The sequence below is a fragment of the Crocodylus siamensis genome, chromosome 2 (genome assembly GCF_052110815.1).
Source record: "Crocodylus siamensis isolate JL-2025a chromosome 2, ASM5211081v1, whole genome shotgun sequence".
Lineage (NCBI taxonomy): Eukaryota > Metazoa > Chordata > Crocodylia > Crocodylidae > Crocodylus > Crocodylus siamensis.
In genome coordinates this window covers 19,950,461-19,970,452 of record NC_143396.1, presented here as the reverse complement: position 1 = coordinate 19,970,452, position 19,992 = coordinate 19,950,461, and the positions used below count along the sequence as shown (strand labels likewise).

Below are 19,992 nucleotides of genomic sequence, written 5' to 3'. Positions count from 1 at the left end.
CTATCTTCAGAGAACTTGGCCTAGAAAAGGGAACCCTGGGCATGCAGTTTCATTAACTGCAATCAACCCAGGTTGCCTATAACATCAATAGAAAGAACAAAGTCTATGCAGTGTCCTAAACCAGTTATTAAGTAATGCGTTTCCAATGTTTAGGAAACAGTAGCTGGTTGGATTTGATTTAACAAGGGATGTTAAGCAACATCTCTTGTTCCGAATCTTTTAGCAAGGACAATCCACAGCTCTGGCACTGTAGACCATGGCTGCATAGTTTTCTGAGAAAAGCATGACGGTAAGCACTGAATGCATCTTGCCCACCCAACCTCCCTATTTGAACAGCATTTTGTAAGGTCCTCCTGCTTTTGAAAGGCAATGCTAGATTTATCTGTCCAAGATGAGACAAAAAAAGAAACATGTTAGTATTAACTAGTGAGTGCTACTGTTCTGTGGGCTGCATCTGGCACAACAGAAGGTGATGAAGCTTCCATCTGTTTCATTTATGTGAATTAAGTGTGGCCCATGGGTTCTTGTTAGTTTCTTAATTTGACCCTTATCTGGGAATGTTAAAAGAAAAAGACAACAACGACATCATAAAAATTCATTAAGAAAGTTTAGAGCATAGTCAAAGAATGATGCATTTTTTTCAATCTTTGTTATTGTTGCACTAACAAAATTTGCTGAATGTACAGTACCTCATTTTGCCAAGGGATTGAAACACAACCAGTAACAAATCTGGAATAGAAGTCATCATCTGCAGTATCCAGGTTCACTCCTTTTACTGTGGAGAACTGTTCTATATCCAAGACATCCTTACAATACACTGCACGTGGCTGCAATATGAAATAAGAAGGGTTTTTTTAGTTTTGGAAAAGAATAAGCATTTCTCAGGCTCCTGTTGTTGTATATCACTAATTGTTATCTGAATTTCAAAAAAGGATGCCACTAAACTGCCTGTATTAGATTATTATTGCCCAGATGGAGCTGTGAAACCTGTAGAGGGTCATAAAAAGAACATCTTATGGGTTGCATGCAGCCAGTTAAGAGCAGCAAAATTCACAGCCCCTGGGACCAAAGGGAGCCCTGAGAGAAAACAAAGCACAGCTTGCTCCCTTCCCTACTTCTGAGACTGTAGCTGTTGATTCTTGCTGTTCCTCCCCATCACCCCCATTCCAGTGCTGCTTTAGACACAAAAAGCAGTGACTGGAAGAGCTGAGAAGTCAACCTTTTAGCCCCTTGAAGCAGTATCTCCTTTGCAAATTATTTTAAGATCTAGGGATGAAGTACCATCACAGCAGCCGAATATCATAATTAACCAACACTTAACTTGTATTTGCATTGTGGTGCCCATTTACCTTGTTTTATTATGCCTCTCTGGAGTTCCTCACCATCTCCAAGTCTTAACTAACAATATTTAGAGGTCAGTTAACTACAAATATTGCTCCCTCCCTGTTTGCACATGTTTGAAGATAAAATCCATCTGCTATACCCTTCTCATATTCCAATGGGTGCTGATCATTTGATGTGTAGGGGTGCATGTCAAGTCTTGTTTCAATACCAGACAAGTGTGTCTCACCTACTTACATCTGGCAAAAAAGGAGGATCTAACATGTTTGCTTCCAGTCTCTTGAAGTTAATATCATTGAAAATGGGATGCTGTTTTACAGAAGCAGCTCCATCGACACCACAGCCCAATCTTTGCTTTGGATCCTTGGTAAGTAACTGCACAGAAACAGGAACAATGTCTCTGAAGTTTTTATTTTATAAAGTGCCAAAATAAAAGTCTATTCTTACAAAACATTTCAAGAGAAAAAGTATGAAGCTGACTTGGCTCTTTTGCCTTTGAAACGTGAAATTTAATGCTGTAAGCAAAATGAACAGGAAATCTAGCCTACAAGAGCCGTTTCAAAGCGTAGAAATAATTTCATGAATTTAATTATAAAGCACATATAAAAACAGAACACAATAGATTTTAGTAACTGAATCTTTTACCAAAGATATTTAATGTGGCAAATCATAAAGTATATGCTTATCTTTATGAACTTCATAACACTGACTTCCATTAAATACAGATCAACTAACTCTAGCATAGGTGATTTTGCAGATAAATGACAATAGAATAATGGAAAAATATTTTTTGGTAAAGTTTCCTTCTGCTGCTGTGTAGGTCTGTGTTACCAAATTTAAGCAGATTTTATTTCAAACAATCAGAAACTTAATTTTTTAACCCTGCATTGACTATTTCTTGCACATGAGAAGTTCTATTTCCTTTCCATATTAAATTTCAGGATTTTGAATTGAATAGGCTTAACCATGCTCCATGCATTTAGCACATATTATATGTACTCTAGCTTGAGTATACAAATAACTCCTCTTGCAAAGTACACTATTCCTCACCAGACAATGCACAAATACTTTTTTCAGAGTTCTAAATTCTTAAATTTGACAACAGCATAGAATTATTTTTATAATAAATTTGTTGGAATCAGAAAGACACCTACATCAGCCATCTAGAGCCAGGTCACTTGACTTCTGAAATACTTCTGAGGGGAAAAAAAAAAGACTAAAATTTAAAATGTCAGTTTTTTTAAAAAGTGTTAGAAATTTAATTTCCAAACCTCTATGTCTCTTCACCCACCATCCTGCAGATAGATTTTGCATCCTCTGAAAACTTGTCTGAATACACCTCCTGCTCTTCCTTTACTCTTCGTTCTATCTCTTCCCGTTTGATTTTTTCCTTGCGCTTCCTGAATGGAGATTGTCCTTCAATCATTTCATAAATTAGGCAGCCGAGACCCCACCAATCAGGACTAAATGTATAGCTTTGATTGTTGATGACTTCTGGAGCTATGAGAAGAATGAAAAAAAAAAAAAAGATTCAGATATATTGTTTTTGAACTGTAAAACAAATCTAAATTACAGTTGCAGTTTATCTGAACAGATGGTATAGTAAAAAGTATGGGATACCCTTTAAACTCAAAGATTATGCTCAGAGGAAGCATTTGTCCCTTGACTGAGGACTCTTTTGCTCTTTATAGTCCCCACTAGTGAGTCCCAATTGCCTTTTTCCCTAGATCAGCATTATCCTTAATTACCTTCCCTCCCCGCCTTTCTTTTTAAAATCGAGGATAAAAATATTCAAAAGTGCCTAACTAGCCACTGACTTCTGCACTTCTACCTTAAGTCTCAGTGAACCTCAGGGGAAGTGAGAAGATTTTGAACATTTTACCCAGAATGATTAAATTATAAAGGTAAATTTAAATTGAATTTAGTAAATTTATCGGAAAAGTTATTTTATTAACATCTTCCCACATACTGGATCTTTTCTTTATGCTCTACAATCAAGTTGGAAACAACATAGCTCTGTATGATATAGTCTTCCATACTTCTTCAAATATAACGTAGCTCACTGATATGGTACTACTTAGCTGAATGCATTTTACATACCCATGTATCCAACAGTTCCAACTCGCCCTTTGACTGTTTCTCCTTCTGGGATCTGTACTGCTAATCCAAGGTCTGAAATTCTGATGTGTCCTGTTTCAATTAAAATGAATAACACAAATTCAGCAAGGAATACAAGTACATTCACTTTTAAAAATACTGAATTTCAAGATTTACTACAATTTTTTAATTTTACCAAAACACACTACGAGTTGTTTTCCTCCCTTTCTCTGTGTTAGAGAGAAGCAAGACATTGCACAGAGAATGATTTGCATTTGAGATGATGGGAAACCTGTGGCTCAGTTTACAGCAGAATATTCTGCTATGAAGGTGAACCTTAGTCAGTGACACATTTCCATTTCAACCCCTTCACAGATTTAGCAGCTTCAGAAATAACAGGTTAGTGTTGCATATTTATATCTTTCATATCACTCTTTCAAGCTCTTGACTTGTGTCAAACTTGCACGTCTTGTTAGATTTCAATATTTAGGTGAGAAAACAGAAGTCTGTGTACAGTAAGGAAGTCAGACACCATGGGACAGGCTCAAGTGCTGAATTGATTTAAAATGAAACGGTTTCAGTTCAAACCAAAATGTTTTTAATTATGCAGAATTTACACAAAAACATTTTTCCCCCAACAGAAACATAAAAATTAAACACGGACAAAAGGAAGAAAAAAAAAAAAAAGCAACGCTTTCCTTTGGAAGGTATAGGGAAAAAGTGTCAGAGAAAAAGGAAGTTGATAGAAAATTCATAACCAACTCTAGTAATAAGAAGCAGAAGATGACATTTTAATATGGTATTTTGAGGCACAGTCTTCACATGTTAGCCTTCTTGTTCTAGGAGTTATACTATCTCATTGCTGGTTTCTAGGCAGGACCACAGTATAAACATTAAAATAATAATTTTTCATGTTGTTCAGAACCAACTACTAAAAAGTAATATCAAACACAAGCCAGCATATGAATAGAAGTAGCCTAGACACAATCAAGAATTCCACAGAAACCCTTTGAAAAAAATGAAGAATAACATTTTTGTGCATGCAACATATCCTGAAGTATAGAATGCGCTTTGCTTTTAAAGTCAGAAGGAAGGAAAAAAAGATCTTTCCAGGGTTATGGCTGCATAAAACAGGGACAGACCCTAACCTTCAGCTCACCTACCCCCCTTCCCTGCTTACCTAAGCTGAAACCCTACCTGTTGCCAAAGACTGGTTTCTATGGGTGGATCTATGATTCTGAGAAAAGCTTAAGAGTCTCCAGAGCTATGAAACCAGAGACCTGGAGGTAGCAGACAGCAAAACTGCCCTAAGAAAGGTTAGCTTAATTAATGGAACATCAAAACCATTAATAAAGGAGAAAAGATAGTTAACACTTCTGGAGTAAAGAACAATGAGCCATTATGTCAACTGACTCCCTCAGCTGCCTGAATAGTAATATAACACCTGCTGCAGTGTGGAGCAGGAATCAAAGCAGAGTACTCCTATCCTGATCAGAAAAATCATCTTCCCTGCTTAATATACACACCTCAATTTGGGGAAGGTGTTGTATGCAAGCAAATACGGTAATAAAGAAGACAAAGCATTAATGAAGAGCTGGAAATGGCCTTTTTGTCTCTCTCATGGACTCCTAATTTTCTATTCAATATTAAAGTATAAAAAGAAAAAGTTTTTCAAGTAGCAACCTAATCAGAATGAGTTTGCTACTGAATCAGAGTGAAAGATCTTTGCTCATCATTACTGCTTCAAGACTGCAAGCCAATGAATCTTGAAAAACAAAATCACAATATATATATTTTTATTCCTCAAGATCTCTCATTAATCAAGCATTCTAAAAGGAACTCAGAAATACCAAAGTTTCTGCAAAACGTATCAGTGGATTCATCATAGGCAATTATCCACAGTCAAGGAAGATCGTCTTATCTGTGGGTCCAAAGAGAGATTACAAGACCTATCTAGGATATGTGCAACTTGGGCATATATTTCCATGTAGGGTAGGTAGCTCTGGGTTCTGGGTTTGGTCCATAACACACTGTTCCAACTTTTCCATCTCCTGTTATTGCTGTAAGTTTTCTAAGTACTAAAATCCTTGCAACAGACTCTTCCTCCATTTATGGTGGTCCTGTGCAATAGTCTCCCACAACTTGGTGTTGATGCTACACTTTTTCAGGTTGGCCTTGAGGATGTCCTTGAAGTATTTTCTCTGCTATCTCTGAGTGTATGCCTTGACTGATCTGGGAGAATAATACTGGCTTCAGGTGTCTGGAGTCACACATCTAGATGACATGGCTGACCCAGTAAAGTTGATGTTGGATGATCATCACCTCAATACTTGTGGTGTTTGCTTGCGAGAGGATGATAATGTTGGTATGGGCATGTCCCAGGGCGCGGCAAAGGCACAAACCCGGAAGGGTCCAAGGGGAACCCTGGGGGGCAGCACACCATGGGGAAAGGAAAGGGGAAAAGAGAATAAACAAAAACAACTTACCGGCAGCAGGAATTGCGGTGGGGCTGGAAGCAGCAGCAGGAATCACGGCGGAGCGGAAAGCGGCGGCGGGTCCCGCGCAGCTCATTAGCCGCAGTTTGTTTAAAGGGGAAACAGCTGGGGAAGCGGGGGAGGAGAACCAGCGCGGGAGGATAAGAAGGGAGAGTGAGTGGGCAGAGGGGAAGGAGAGGCGGCAAGAGAGCGTGGGGAGAAGAGCTCCAGAGCGCACCAGGAAAGTGGAGGAGCTGGAGAACGTTGCTGCAGTCTCACAGGAGGAATCTGAATTCTGCCCAGGGGAAGACGCTGCCGTCGGTCCTGACAAGACCCAGGTGTCTCGACTGTATGTAACCCTGGGGCGCGAGGGGAGCTGAAGCTAAAGGCGTCGTCAACGCAGGTGGAGGACGACGGACATAGGAATTAAGAGGGGATCCTCAAAGAAAGAGGGACTGAGACCCTACGTCTGGGATACAGGACCTCAACCAAAATTCGTGGGCAGAATATTCCCTTGATAGGGAGCTTAGCTTATTTTGTGGGAGGTGATCCCTCCAGCCTTGTGGTTAATTTAGCATTTTCTTTTCACTACTAGTGTGGCTTGTTTTGTTGGCATTGTTCTCTGTATTATTATTGTTCAGGGCTATTGAGTTGGAGGGAGCCAAGGCCTCTACAGGTTAGACTGGCCGAGAAGGAACCAGGGCTTCCTGGGCCCCGGCGTGAGCCTAGCTGGAACCCAGAGGGACCCCACATCAAGCCGACGGCCAGCCGGCAGCAACCCCTATAGCACACTGCTGAGGCAGGGTCTAGGGCAAGGTGCAGGGGAGGTGGAGCCTCGCGAAGAACATCATGCTTCGGCCTTGGGGAGGTAGCCAGCGTCAGGCAACCAGAGCCCTCCACCAGTGAAATACCATCGAAGTCGTGGCAGGCGGGATAAGGAGGGGAAGACCGCCTGAAGCGGAAGATCGAGGACTACTCCCTTAAGAGACGGAGCGGAAGGTTACCACCAGGCCCCTGGGCAAGGCGGCAAGGGACTGAGTAATCGAGGCCCGGCAGGTGCAGGGTGTCTACCCACTGGATCTGAAGGGCATATGCAGCTTTAATGGTACTTCTGCAGCAACTTGGTGTTTTCTGTATGTTACAGTAAGGTGGGGATCATGACTGCTTGATAAATTATCAGCTTGGTTTCATATCTTTGAACACCTGTTTGCTCAGGCATCTAAAGCCGGCACTTGCACATTTGAAGCAATGCTGGATTTCTTTGATGTCAGCCTTCTGCAAAAGATGACTTTCAAGGTATGGGAAATACTCAATGTTCTCTAGAGTTTCACTGTGAATCTGAATTACCAGAGTTGAGGACTGTTCATTAAGAGTTTTTTGATAGAGGAATTCAGTTTTCTGAATGTTAAACGTTAGTCCATTTTCTCATATGCCTCAGTAAAGATGCCAATGATTGCCTGAAGGTCTGTTTCCAAGTGAGTATACACTACACCATCATCAGCGTATTGGAGCTGAATGAGTGAGGTCACGATGGTCTTGGTTTTGGCTCAGAGTCAGCTAAGATTAAACAACTTGCCATCTATTTGGTAGTTTAGCTCCACTCTGACTGCAGGCTTGTTGCGGGTCAGATGTAGTATCACAGTAAGAAATCAATGAGTGTTGAACTGATGACCAGTTTTCTGCTTCCCATGGAAAAACAGAGAAAACCACGGATTTTCCCCTTTACTAGAGGAAAATGTGGATTTCTCATTTTAATGAAGAAACCCATGGATTTTGCAAAGAGCTCTCTGCAGGCTAGCAGGGTTCCAGCCTGCAAGAGGCTGGGAGGAAGTGGGAGGGCAGTCAGGCAGGGGGGGGGCATGTGCACATATATGCACGTGGCTGCCAGGCAGCTTAGAAAGCAGCTCCTGCAGGTAAATGGGGTGGGGGCATGGGTGACCGGTGCCTCCCAAGTCTGGGGGGGGGCACCATATCACCGACCGGGGCGGGTGGGCAGTCCTCTAGGGGCCAGCTGACAAGCCAGCAGCGAAACAGGAAGAGAACGGCCAATCTCAGGGGGTGCATGTGCACCCATGTGCACCCCCTACACATCGCCAATGGATGGGGGGAGGCGGGGAGACTGAGGCCTCCATTGTGAGGGACAGAGGGAGTTGGGCAGGGCTGCAGCTGCTGCCCAGCCGGGTGGTGTGTGGGACTCAGGGCTCGGGGCTATAATGCATAGCTGCAGGGTCCAGATGGGGAGTGGGACAGGGCTGCGGGGCAGAGGCAGAGTGGGCTGTCTACTGCGGACTTGGGCTCCTGCCCCGCTGCCCTCCCTCAGGGCCTCCGCAGCCCAGCAGGTGCAACCTGGTTCTGCAGGGTCCAGCAGGGCTGCACGGGGATCTCCTTGCCACTGCAACCTCTGCACTGTCCTTGTAACACATTCCCTACATGCACAACAGCAGCAGGGGCAGTGGCACAGGGTTGGGTCCCTCGCTGAAGCTGTCTGTGCAGCAGACGCCTCACCAGGGCAGCATGGAGTTTGCAGCAGCAAAGAGATCCCTGCACGGTCCTGCAGCACCAGGTCACACCTGGTGGGCTGCTAAGGCCCTGGTGGAGGGCAGCAGGACAGGAGCCCGAACCCACAGCAGGCAGTCCACAACCACCCCATGCACAGATCTGGTGGGTACAGGTCCCCTCTGCCCCCTGGAAGTGTGGCCAGTGGTAAGAAGCCAGCCCTCCCGCCCATACCCACAGCAGGCAGGCAGCAAGGGAGAACTCTGCTGCAGCAGCCACCTTTTCCTACCAGGGCCCTGGCCCCATGCTCTGGCAGCTGGAGGCCCCCTCCAGCAGGGACTGAGCAGCACCAGCAGGGCCACGGCGCTGTGGAGCACAAAGTGAGCAGCACCAACAGGGCCAGGGGGACTGTGGGAGGGAGCAAGGGGCCTTTCATTTTAATAATGGATTTTGGGGTTTTTAAAAAAAAAAAAAAAAAATCAGAGAATCTGTGATTTATCAAATAATTTGCTTTTTTTTTTTTTAAAATCAAGGAAAACCAGGATCCCTGGTGATGACACAACCTTGCTTAAATTCCACCTTAACCTTAAAGGGATCTGTGATAGATGCATTACTGACAGCCAGCACTTGCATACTGTCATGAAGCAGGCAAAGAACAGCAACAAATTTCAGTGGGCATCCATACTTCAGAAGGATCCTCCACAAAGTTTCTTGTGAGGTCAAAGGCCATGTAGAGAGGTTTATGTTGTTCCCGGCATTTTTCCTGCAGCTGGCAAGCAGTGAAGATCATGTCAGTTATGCTTCTTAATGCTCTACAACCACACGGAGATTCCAGGAGGAGTTCTTCAGCAAGTGGAAGGAGACTGTTCAGGAGGGTTCTCACAATGCTCTTTGTGGTGGTGGACAGCAAGGAATCCCTCTGTAATTTCCACAGTTGGACTTGTCTCCTTTCTTGAAGATAGTCATGATCACAGCATCCCTGAGGTCATCTGGGATTTCCTCATCATTCCAGATCCTTAAGATGAGGGCATGGAGCTGTGAGTTCCTTTCCCCACTGCTTGAAGATTGCAGTGGAGAATCCATTAGCTCCAGATAAAAGGGCATGCCAGCATTTGTGCCAGGTGCAGCGGTCAGACTAGATGACCCACTGAGATCCCTTCTGACCCTTGAATCTATGAATCTAAGATGGCTTGTCATTTTTCATCTGCTTGATGGTTTTCTTCAATTCATCAAGGGTTGGAGGGATTCCAAGATAGTCTCTGACTGGGTGTTGCAGAATGAAATTGAGAACACTTTCATCAGCAGCACAGCCTTAATTGAAAAGGTCTTCAAAATATTCCTTCTAACAGGCATTGATGTTTACCCTTTACTTCATCAGGTCTCCTCCATCGATAGGTGTCAAGGACATTTGTCCCGAGTGCTCAGAATGTAGATGGATTGAGTGGCACTGAAAAAATCATGCATATCACTGTGACAGCATGATGTTGAATCTCCTTTGCTTTGTCTTCCCACCACCTATTCTTCATATTGCAGGTTTTCCTTTGGACCTCTGCATTGGGTTGTTGGTGACTGAATTTCTTTTGCCTGGAGTTGATGTCATCCTGCTAAGTATAAAAGACCTTGCACTTGCAGTCTATCAAGCCTTGGATCTCCTGGTCATGTTCATCGAACCAGTCCTGATGTTTTCCAATACAGAATCCAAGTGTTTCTTCACAGTTGCTTATGATGGTGGACTTGAAGGCACCCTGCTGACATTCTCCTTCCTGTTTACCCTTCCAGAAAAAAGGTATAGCTGTGGCCTTGTTCTTTAAGCTGCCCTTCTCCCACTTGCCAGCTCTCACTCACTGCAGCAATGTCAATGTTGTGTTGCCCGAATTCAAGCCACAATTGCGGTGTGGCACTCTAGGTGTTTGCTATTAGGATTGTCCACAAGGGTCCTGATGTTCCAGGTCCTGAAACTGATTGGGTGTCTTCATTGATTTTGACCACAGTAAAGGTACCACCTTTGTGCCAGTTCATGATTGACAGTTGTGAGTTTCCAGATCTCACAAACTTACTCCCGTTGTCAACAGTTGGTTGCCAAAGGACTTGAAGGATGTGCTGGAAAAGCCATATACTTGGAAGACGGCTGTACATGATTTCTTTTACTATGGAGAAGCTGCTGCACTTCAGCTTCCACATAGTTCTTGACAGAACAGGACTTCAATCCAATGGCAAGGGGGACAAGATGATTGGAGATCTCATTGTGCTGCAGCCTTTGTCCACTTTCACAGCTGTTGAGATTCTAAATCCAACATCGTTTTTTGCCTGCTGCGCTGTCGAGGACTCAAGGCTAGGGGAGTGGGCAGGCTTATTATAATGGAAATCTGTACTCGCCATATCATAGCACCATCCATGGATATATGTGGCTTTTCAAACCATTACCACCTGCTGTCCCCACCACATCCTGATGGTGCTGCCACTGATTGGTCTACAGCTGCTTATTAGTCAGAATTACTTCTATTTATTTTGCAACTAACCTTCCTGGAAGGTCATTCCATTATCCACCACCTGACTACAGTGGATTGCAAACCCAAGGAAATGCAATATCATGCATGGCAAGAAGTGGTCAGACTCGTTTCTGTTCTACAAGGCAGATCAAAAGTTCAGGTTCACATGTTGGGGTGTGCGTGCGTGTGTCTGTGTGTGTGTGCATGTGTGTGCGCATGAAAAACTGACACTGTCACTATGGTATGTCAGGAACAACTATGGGCATTTCTATACTGTAACTGCAGCATGTGTAGGTATATCTGCATTAGCTTTAGTAAATACAGCAGTTTTGGCATGACTTCAGTACAAACAAGCAACTTCAGTACATATCAATGTTCCAGTGGTCTTACACAATCCAAAGTAAAGTCTTCTATGCTGCCATGTCTTTGATGCTGTTGTTATTCAAGCTAACTAAACTAAAGCCAATGTAGGGCTGCTGCAACCACACACCCTTCCAGCATGTGGACATGAATCCATGTAAGAAACAGATTTTGAAAAACCACATGATAAAAACTAGAACTAATACCCAAAAAGGCACATGTCCAAATTTATTGCATACAATTCTATTCTCTGTCAGATCTAGTAGTTTTAGGTGTTACTTTTCAATGAGTAGGCAAAGGGTTCTCAGACACATGTAGTTAGATCTCCAGAGTTTTTTAGGAAGACTTTTTTTCTTTCCTTTTCAGCACAGAGCAAGAATTTTACTGTTGCAAAATATAATTCAGGTAGAAAGTTCAGAGAGTTGACTGCCTCTCAACACACTGTTCAGGAAATAAATACGAATTGTAATGCTTCAGACTATTATTTCAAATGCAAGAGGATGTTTGTCCACTCACTGACATCCGATGATACCATAAAATACAGGATCTAGTCTCCTGAAGCCAATTTCTAATTAGCCCCCTTTGCTCTCTGAAACAAGAACACCTCCTCTTTGTCAGAGGCATTGTGCTCTAGAGCAGCCATGCAAGGCCACAATTTTCCAATTAGGTTGTCAGGTTGTAAGCCTTTACTTGAGAAATAAATTTATTAGACAGCAAGTTTAATATTAAAGTGTTAGCCTGTGGAAGGTGACTCGTTCCCATGCACTACTTTAGAAATTTACCACCTGTTTGACTTGTAAAATGAACATGTATTAGTGATTTCACATAACAGTTTTCCCTCAGAATTACAATATTTATCAGTTAAAAATATTAACAAGTTTGATGGCTGAGCCCAGCTTTGAGAAAACAGAAAAAGCTTAAATAGCATTTTTCATCTTCTATAAGGAAGAGTTAAAAGATTATTATAACATTAACAGTATAAGAAGGGTATAAGGAAAATGAAGGTGGCATCTTGTATGGATTCTTCTTTGCAGAGAAAAATATATTTGACTCATGTCATACATACAGATTTCTATGACTTTTTTCCATTCAGCCATAATATCATAATTTTTAGTTCAGATATTAAAATATTTTTTTATCTAGAAGAAAGTTGTGTTCACATTGCATATAATGTTTTCTGCCCATAACAGAAGATGGCAGAAAGTGAAACTTCTGATTATCCAGATGGTATCCAATGCTTAAGGCTTGTATGAAGGACTTCAAATTCAGTTTTTTATATTTTTTGGAAAAAAGCACACTTTTTAAAGCACAAATAGGCACACTTGCCTACTAATACACTGTGAATTGGTCACTGATTTGATGAGGAAATATCTAACCACCTTCAAAACTCAGTGTTGAATTCAGAATATATTTAACAATTTTTAATATACATGAGTTTGAGTTTACTTACCACAGTCATCAAGAAGGATGTTTTCAGGCTTCAAGTCTCTACAAGGAAAATAAAACAAAAAGCCAGTCATCAGAAAGGGAAAGTTGCAGTCACTATCAAGCAGTTTCCACAACCTGATACTTATAATCAATTACTCTCTTTAGAAAACGGGAGTTGGGTACAAAATAGCTATAAGCATCTCAAGTTTTACAACTTCATTTTATAATATATAATATTACAAGTTCACATACTGTCAATGAAGAAAGTTAAGAGGCTGAGGGGAAAAAAAAAAAAAGAAAGTTCCCCTTTCCTCTGCCCCTACCCCAAATTCTCATGGAAATATCAATAAATAGTCTGGGGAGATGATATGTTCAGTATTGTAACAAGAAGCAGACATTTTCTCTAGAAAGCAGATTCTCTTTATAAATGCTTCAAGAAGGAGAGGAGGCAACTGGAGAGGAGGCAACTCCATGCTCTCCATGCTTCAAACAGGCCGAAGGAGCTAAGCAGTCCCGGAGGAGAAAGCGTTGAGTGATCATCATAGGCAACTCCATCCTGAGAGGTACAGAGGGCCCCATCTGTCGCCAGGACCCCTCAACACGCGAGGTCTACTGCCTACCTGGAGCAAAGATTCAGGACGTGACGGGGATGATCCAGGCCATGATCCAACCCACCAATTACTACCCCATGGCCCTAATCCATGTGGGTACTAATGATGCAGCCAGGAGAAGCCCTGATCACTTGATGGCAGACTACCACGCTCTGGGGGGCATGCTGAAGGAGGTAGGTGCACAGGCAGTATTCTCTTCTGTCCTACCAGTGAGCAGACGTGGAAGATGGCATGAGATGCGCATCACAGAGACCATGTGGCAGCTTCGGGAATGGTGTCTTGAGGCGGGCTTTGGCTTCCTTGACAATGACTCACACATTACGACGAGAGACATGCTCGTGTGGGATGGGCTCCACCTTTCCCCTAAGGTAAGTGTATGTTCTCTTCTAGGTTGGAGGATCTCCTCCGGTGGGCTTTAAACTAGGCTTGTTGGGGGAAGGGGAAGACGAGGGCAGAGGAAGCCTTGGACGGCTAAATCAAGCAGCGCTCACAAGTACAGCCCAGCCTAGATCGACGAGTGGAACATACACACAGGTAAGCAACATGGGCCAGGGCAATGCTGAGAGTAGGGGACCAGCGCACACATCCACAAGAAGCCTCAAATGCCTCTACACAAACGCTCATAGTATGGGAAATAAGCAGTAGGAATTTACCCTCCTGCTAGCTGACACCAACCCAGACATAGTGGGGATCACAGACACGTGGTGGGACCCAACGCATGACTGGGCGGTGAATATCAAGGGCTATAGGCTGTATAGGAGGGATAGGACAGGGAGGAAAGGTGGGGGTGTGGTGCTGTACATTAAGGAGAAATACACATCCTCATCAAGTAGCACAGAGTCAGAGGAGGGGCACACTGAAGTGCTCTGGGTTAGAATACAAGACAGTCACGGGGAAAGAGACTTAATGGTGGGGGTCTACTACAGACCACCCGACCAAAGGGAAGAGCTACACCAGGAATTCTTAAGTGAGCTCACGGAGGTAGTTAGGTCAAAGGATCTGGTCATCATATGTGACCTCAACTTTCCAGATATCTCCTGGGAAGAGCAGTCAGCCAGGTCTGACCACTCACGTAGGTTCCTACCCAAAATGCAAGACCTCCATCTAACCCAGGAGGTGCACAGCCCCATCAGGGGACACACCTTGCTGGACCTGGTTCTGGTCACGGGTGACAACCTGGTGAGGGGGCTGCGGGTGCTCGACCACCTGGGCAACAGTGATCATCACCTGCTGGGATTCACCATCCAGTGCAAGGTAGCAAAGGCCCGCAGCAAGGCAGCAGCCCTAGATTTCAGGAGGGCGGACTTCAATGGGCTAAGGAGAATAGTCAGGGAAGCACTGAGGTCCCGGAGGGGAGGGGAGGGGAGGGGAGGGGAGCCAGGTGTCCAAAGAGAGTGGTTGCTCCTGAAGGAGATGATCCTCCAAGCCCAAAGGGAGCTAATCCCAACATGGATCAAAGGGGGCAGGAGGGCGCAAAGGCCCCCATGGCTCACCAAAAGCATCCAGGAATGTCTCTTAGCTAAAAGAGAGGCGTACACCCAATGGCAGGGAGGGGCCATCATCAGGGAGAATTATACTGCGGTTGCTCGGGGCTGCAGGGGGGCAGTCAGGAAGGCCAAGGCGGAGATGGAACTGGGACTAGCTACACAGATCAAGGACAACAAGAAGTCCTTTTTTAAATACACAGGGGGCAAAAAGAAGGTACTGGGTAACATGTGGCCCCTGCAAGACACGCTAGGAAATTTGGTCATTATACCAGACGACAAAACTAACATATTTAACAACTTGCCTCCATTTTTCTGAGCAGGGACCGGATCAGCCCCCGCACTGGGCCCCCGTCAGGCCCCAGGGGAGGCGCACCCAGGCCAAGAGTCAGGGAGGATCTAGTCAGGAAAATTCTGAAAGGACTGGATGCATTTAAATCAGCTGGTCCGGACGATCTCCACCCCAGAGCGCTGAGGGAATTAGCTGAGGTCATTGTGGGACCCCTGGCACGGCTTTACAAGCACTCGTGGTGCTCTGGTGTGGTGCCAGAGGACTGGAAGAGGGCCAACGTGGTTCCCATCTCCAAAAAAGGAAGGAAGGAGGACCCGGGAAACTATAGGCCGGTTAGTCTTATCTCGATCCTGGGTAAGCTTTTTCAGAGAATTATTCTGGCACATGTCCACAAGGGGCCAGCAGGGGAGATTATGCTTAGGGGCAACCAACACAGCTTCATTAGAGGCAGGTCCTGTCAGACCAACCCGGTGGCCTTCTACGACCAGGTCACCAAATCCTTAGATGCAGGGGAAGCAGTGGACATAGTCTTCCTGGACTTTCGGAAGGCCTTCGACACTGTCTCTCACCCTGTTCTCATTAAGAAACTGGGGACTGTGGTGCCGACACCTACACAGTCAAATGGGTCGCCGACTGGCTGGAGGGCCGCACCCAAAGGGTGGTGGATGGGTCATTTTCGACCTGGAGGGATGTGGGCAGTGGGGTCCCCCAGGGCTCGGTCCTCGGGCCCGCACTGTTCAACATCTTCATCACTGACTTGGACAAGGGGATAAAAAGCACCCTGTTCAAATCTGCTGATGACACTAAGATGTGGGGGGATGTGGGCACGCTAGAAGGAAGGAATAGACTACAATCAGACCTAGACAGGTTACAGGGGTGGGCAAATGAGAACAGAATGGGATTCAACACTGACAAGTCCAAGGTGATGCACCTGGGGAGGAAGAACCAGCACCATACCTACAGGCTGGGGAACTCCCTTCTCGTCAGTACAGAGGCAGAAAAGGATCTTGGAGTCATCATTGATGCCAAGATGAACATGGGCCGGCAGTGTGGGGATGCAGTCAAGAAGGCCAACCGTATCTTGTCATGTATCCACAGATGCATCTCGAGCAGGTCCAAGGAGGTGATACTCCCCCTCTACGCGGCACTGGTCAGGCTGCAGCTGGAGTACTGTGTCCAGTTCTGGGCGCCGCACTTCAAGAGGGATGTGGAAAACATGGAGAGGGTCCAGAGGAGGGCCACCTGCATGATCGGGGGCAGCAGGGCAGGCCCTACAAGGAGAGGCTATGGGACCCGAACCTGTTCAGCCTCCACAAGATAAGGCTGAGGGGGGATCTAGTGGCCTGTTACAAATTAGTCAGAGGGGACCAGGAGGCATTGGGAGAGTCCCTGTTCCCCCGAGCACTACCAGGAGTGACTAGAAGTAATGGTCACAAGCTGGCAGAGGGTAAATTCAGATTAGACATCAGGAGGCGCTACTTCAATGTCAGGGCAGCTAGGATCTGGAATCAACTTCCAAACAAAGTGGTGCTGGCTCCTACACTGGGGGTCTTTAAGACAAGGCTAGACAATCACCTTGCTAGGATCGTTTGACCCCAGTACTCTTCCCTGCCATGGCAGGGGGTCGGACTTAATGATCTGCTCAGGTCCCTTCCGACCCTACTAACTATGAAACTACATAACTGAATACCTAGCGTTTTACTGACAAAGTTAAATAAAAAATTCTAACCAACAATTGTTAATAGTCTTCTGTACTGACAACCAAGATCAAACACATGCCAGCTACAAAAGGAGCTTTGATAACCCATTTCTTGCAATAAACAAACATTCCTGAAGAGCCGTCCTGACCCTTTGTAGACAAGGACTTCAAAACTTCAACGAGCTCAGGAGGTTAGTAAGCAAGGCACTGAAGGACAAAAGCACTGGAAAGATGGGAGTCCAGGAAGGGTGGTTGCTCCTCAAGGGAACAATCCTTCGGGCACAGAAGGGGACAATCCCATTACACATAAAAGGGGGAAAAAGGGCCATGAAACCCTCTTGGCTGAACAGAGAAATCCAGGAAAGCCTAGGGATGAAAAAAAGAGGCATACAGACTGTGGAAGGAGGGGGTAGCTACCAAGGTTTCATAGTTTCATAGTAGCTAGAGTCGGAAGGGACCTAGGTAGATCATCTAGTCCGACCCCCTGCCTTGGCAGGAAAGAGCACCGGGGTCAGATGACCCCGGCAAGGTGCTCATCTAACTTCCTTTTAAAAATCCCCAGGCTAGGAGCCTGCACCACTTCCCCTGGAAGCCGGTTCCAGGCCCTAGCCGCCCTGACTGTGAAGTAGCGCCTCCTAATATCTAATTTAAACCTACCCTCCGCCAGCTTGTGACCGTTATTCCTGGTCACTCCTGGCAGCACACGGGGGAACAGGGACTCCCCCAGTACCTGCTGATCCCCCCTGACCAGTTTGTAGCAGGCCACAAGGTCCCCCCTTAACCTTCTCTTGTGGAGGCTAAACAGGTTCAGGTCCCATAGCCTCTCCTCATAAGGCCTGCCCTGCTGACCCCTGATCATACGAGTGGCCCTCCTCTGGACTCTTTCCATATCGTCCACGTCCCTCTTGAAGTGTGGCGCCCAGAACTGGATGCAGTACTCCAGCTGCGGCCTGACCAGTGCCGCATAGAGGGGGAGGATCACCTCCCTGGACCTGCTCGAGATGCATCTGTGGATGCATGACAGGGTACGGTTGGCCTTCTTGACTGCCTCCCCACACTGCTGGCCCATGTTCATCGTGGAGTCAATGACGACTCCAAGATCCTTTTCCGTCTCGTGCTGGCAAGAGGGGTGTATACCTCCTTGGCTCACACTTGCAAGGAGTCAGTTAGGAAGGCCAAAGCAGCGATGGAAAATCAGGCTGGCAACAAAACTTAAAGAGAACAAAAAGTCCTTCTCCAGGTATATAGGGAGCAAAAAGTAGGCACATAGTAACACAGGACCCCCTATGGGACAGACTAGGGCCATTGGTGACCAATCAGAACAAAGCTGAGCTTTTCAATTAGTTTTTTGCTTCTGTATTCCTACACACGGATCAAGACAAATCTCCCAGTTGGACTACAGCCAGGCACAGGAGGGATACCAGCCCACCAACAGTTAGCACCGACCTAGTGAAGGGACACTTGGAGGGGTTGGATGTGTTCAAGTCAGCAGGCCCAGATAATTTTCATTCAAAGGTGCTGAAGGAATTGGCTACTGGCATAGCAGGACCACTGGCATGACTGTTTGAGCACTCATGGCACTCAGGTCAGGTCCCAGAGGACTGGAAAAGGGCCAGTGTGGTCCCTATTTTCAAGAAAGGGAGAAAGGAAGATCCAAGTAACTATAGGTTGGTTAGTCTCACCACTATCCTTGGGAAAACCTTTCAAAAATTAAGGAAAATATTTGTGGGAGTCCAGCAGGAAAAACAACGCTAGAGGGCAACCAGCATGGGTTCATGGCAAGTAGATCCTACCTGACTAATCTTGTTTCTTTTTATGACCAGGTCACAAAATGCTTAGACACAGGAGTCGAGATTGATGTCATTTACTTGGATTTTAAAAAGGCCTTTGATATGGTGTCTCACCCCGTTCTCATAAATAAACTAAGCAGCTGTGACATAGATGATTACAAGGTCAGGTGGGTGGCAAATTTGCATAGGGGTTACAGTGGGGTCCCCCAAGGCTCGGTCCTTGGACCGCTGCTGTTCAATATCTTCATCAGTGACCTGGATGAAGGGTGTGGAGAGCACTCTGTCTAAATTCATAGATGACACCAGATTATGGGGCAAAGTAAACACACTCGTGGGCAGGGAACAGATTTAAGTGGATTTGGACAGGATGGAAAAGTGGGTAAAGCAGAATAGGATGCAGTTTAACAAAGATAAGTGCAAGGTACTGCACCTTGGGAGAAGGAATCTCCAACACACATACAGACTGGGACATGACTTCCGAAGCAGTAGGCCTGTGCGAAGCGGAAAGTATTCACTTTGGATTCAGATTTGGCAATTCGAAGGGACAGTGATTCGATCTGACGATTCAAATCACTGTCCCGATTCGATCTGGCCGAATCTGAAGTTATTCAGCCATAGGACTATACAGGCAGGAAGTACTGGTGGGAGCAGCTGGGGGAGAAGCCAGATGAGCCCTGGCTTGAGGCGGCAGCCCCGGGAGAAGCTGCGGCTCGTCTGGCTGCCACCCCGCCGGGGTGAGGCAGGCAGTGCTGGCAGCCCCAGGAGAAGCCACAGGGGTTAGGGGGAATGATCGGTGAGCTGGGGGATCAAACTGGGAGCTGGGGGGGAAGCCCCTGTTCGTTCCCCCAGCTTCTGGTTCAATCTCCCCAGCCCCCATGGCTTCTCCTGGGGCTGCCAGCACTTCCTGCCTCCCCCTGGAGGGGGGAGGGCAGCTGGGGGAGCAGCTAAATGAGCCACAGCTTGAGCTGGCAGCCCAAGGAGAAGCCAAGGGGAACGGGGGGAATGATCGGGGAGCTGGGGGAATGATTGGAAGCTGGGAGATTGAACCAAGAACTGAGGGGAAGCCCCTGTTCATTCACTCAGCCCCCTAATTATTCCCCCCAGCTCCCAATCATTCCCCCCAGCCCCCACAGTTTCTCTAGGGGCTGCCAGCACTGCCTGCCTTGCCCCAGCGGGACCAGTGGATCTCTTCAGTCTCCACAAGAGAAGGCTGAGAGGTGATTTAGTGGCGTTCAACAAATTAATTGGGGGATGGGATGGGGGGGACGGACAGCAAGGAATAGGAGGTGCTTGATTTACTAGGACACCCCTTGGACTTACTAGAAACAACAGCCACAAACTGACAGAGAGCAGATTTAGATTAGACATCAGGAAGAATTTCTTTATGGTAAGGGTTACCAGAATCAGGAATGGGCTTCCAAAGGATACGGT

The 19,992-nt window shown here is 45.8% G+C and overlaps 1 protein-coding gene across 2 annotated transcripts in view; it reads right to left on the bottom strand.

The window, feature by feature from the left end:
• Window positions 1–19,992, bottom strand: part of GRK4 (G protein-coupled receptor kinase 4) — a 91,229-nt gene that overhangs the window by 14,154 nt on the left and 57,083 nt on the right. The window contains exons 10-14 of one of the 2 annotated variants that reach the window (XR_016440675.1): window positions 12,708–12,745; window positions 3,442–3,531; window positions 2,633–2,841; window positions 1,571–1,716; window positions 690–827 (exon numbers count right to left, since the gene is read on the bottom strand). Coding sequence is in view for 1 of the 2 variants with exons in the window: in XM_090035476.1 (XP_089891602.1) it covers window positions 690–827; window positions 1,579–1,716; window positions 2,633–2,841; window positions 3,442–3,531; window positions 12,708–12,745 (613 nt within the window). In the remaining variant the exon portion in view is untranslated. The remainder of the gene's footprint in view (window positions 1–689; window positions 828–1,570; window positions 1,717–2,632; window positions 2,842–3,441; window positions 3,532–12,707; window positions 12,746–19,992) is intronic. The other variant, XM_090035476.1, reaches the window with a different exon arrangement.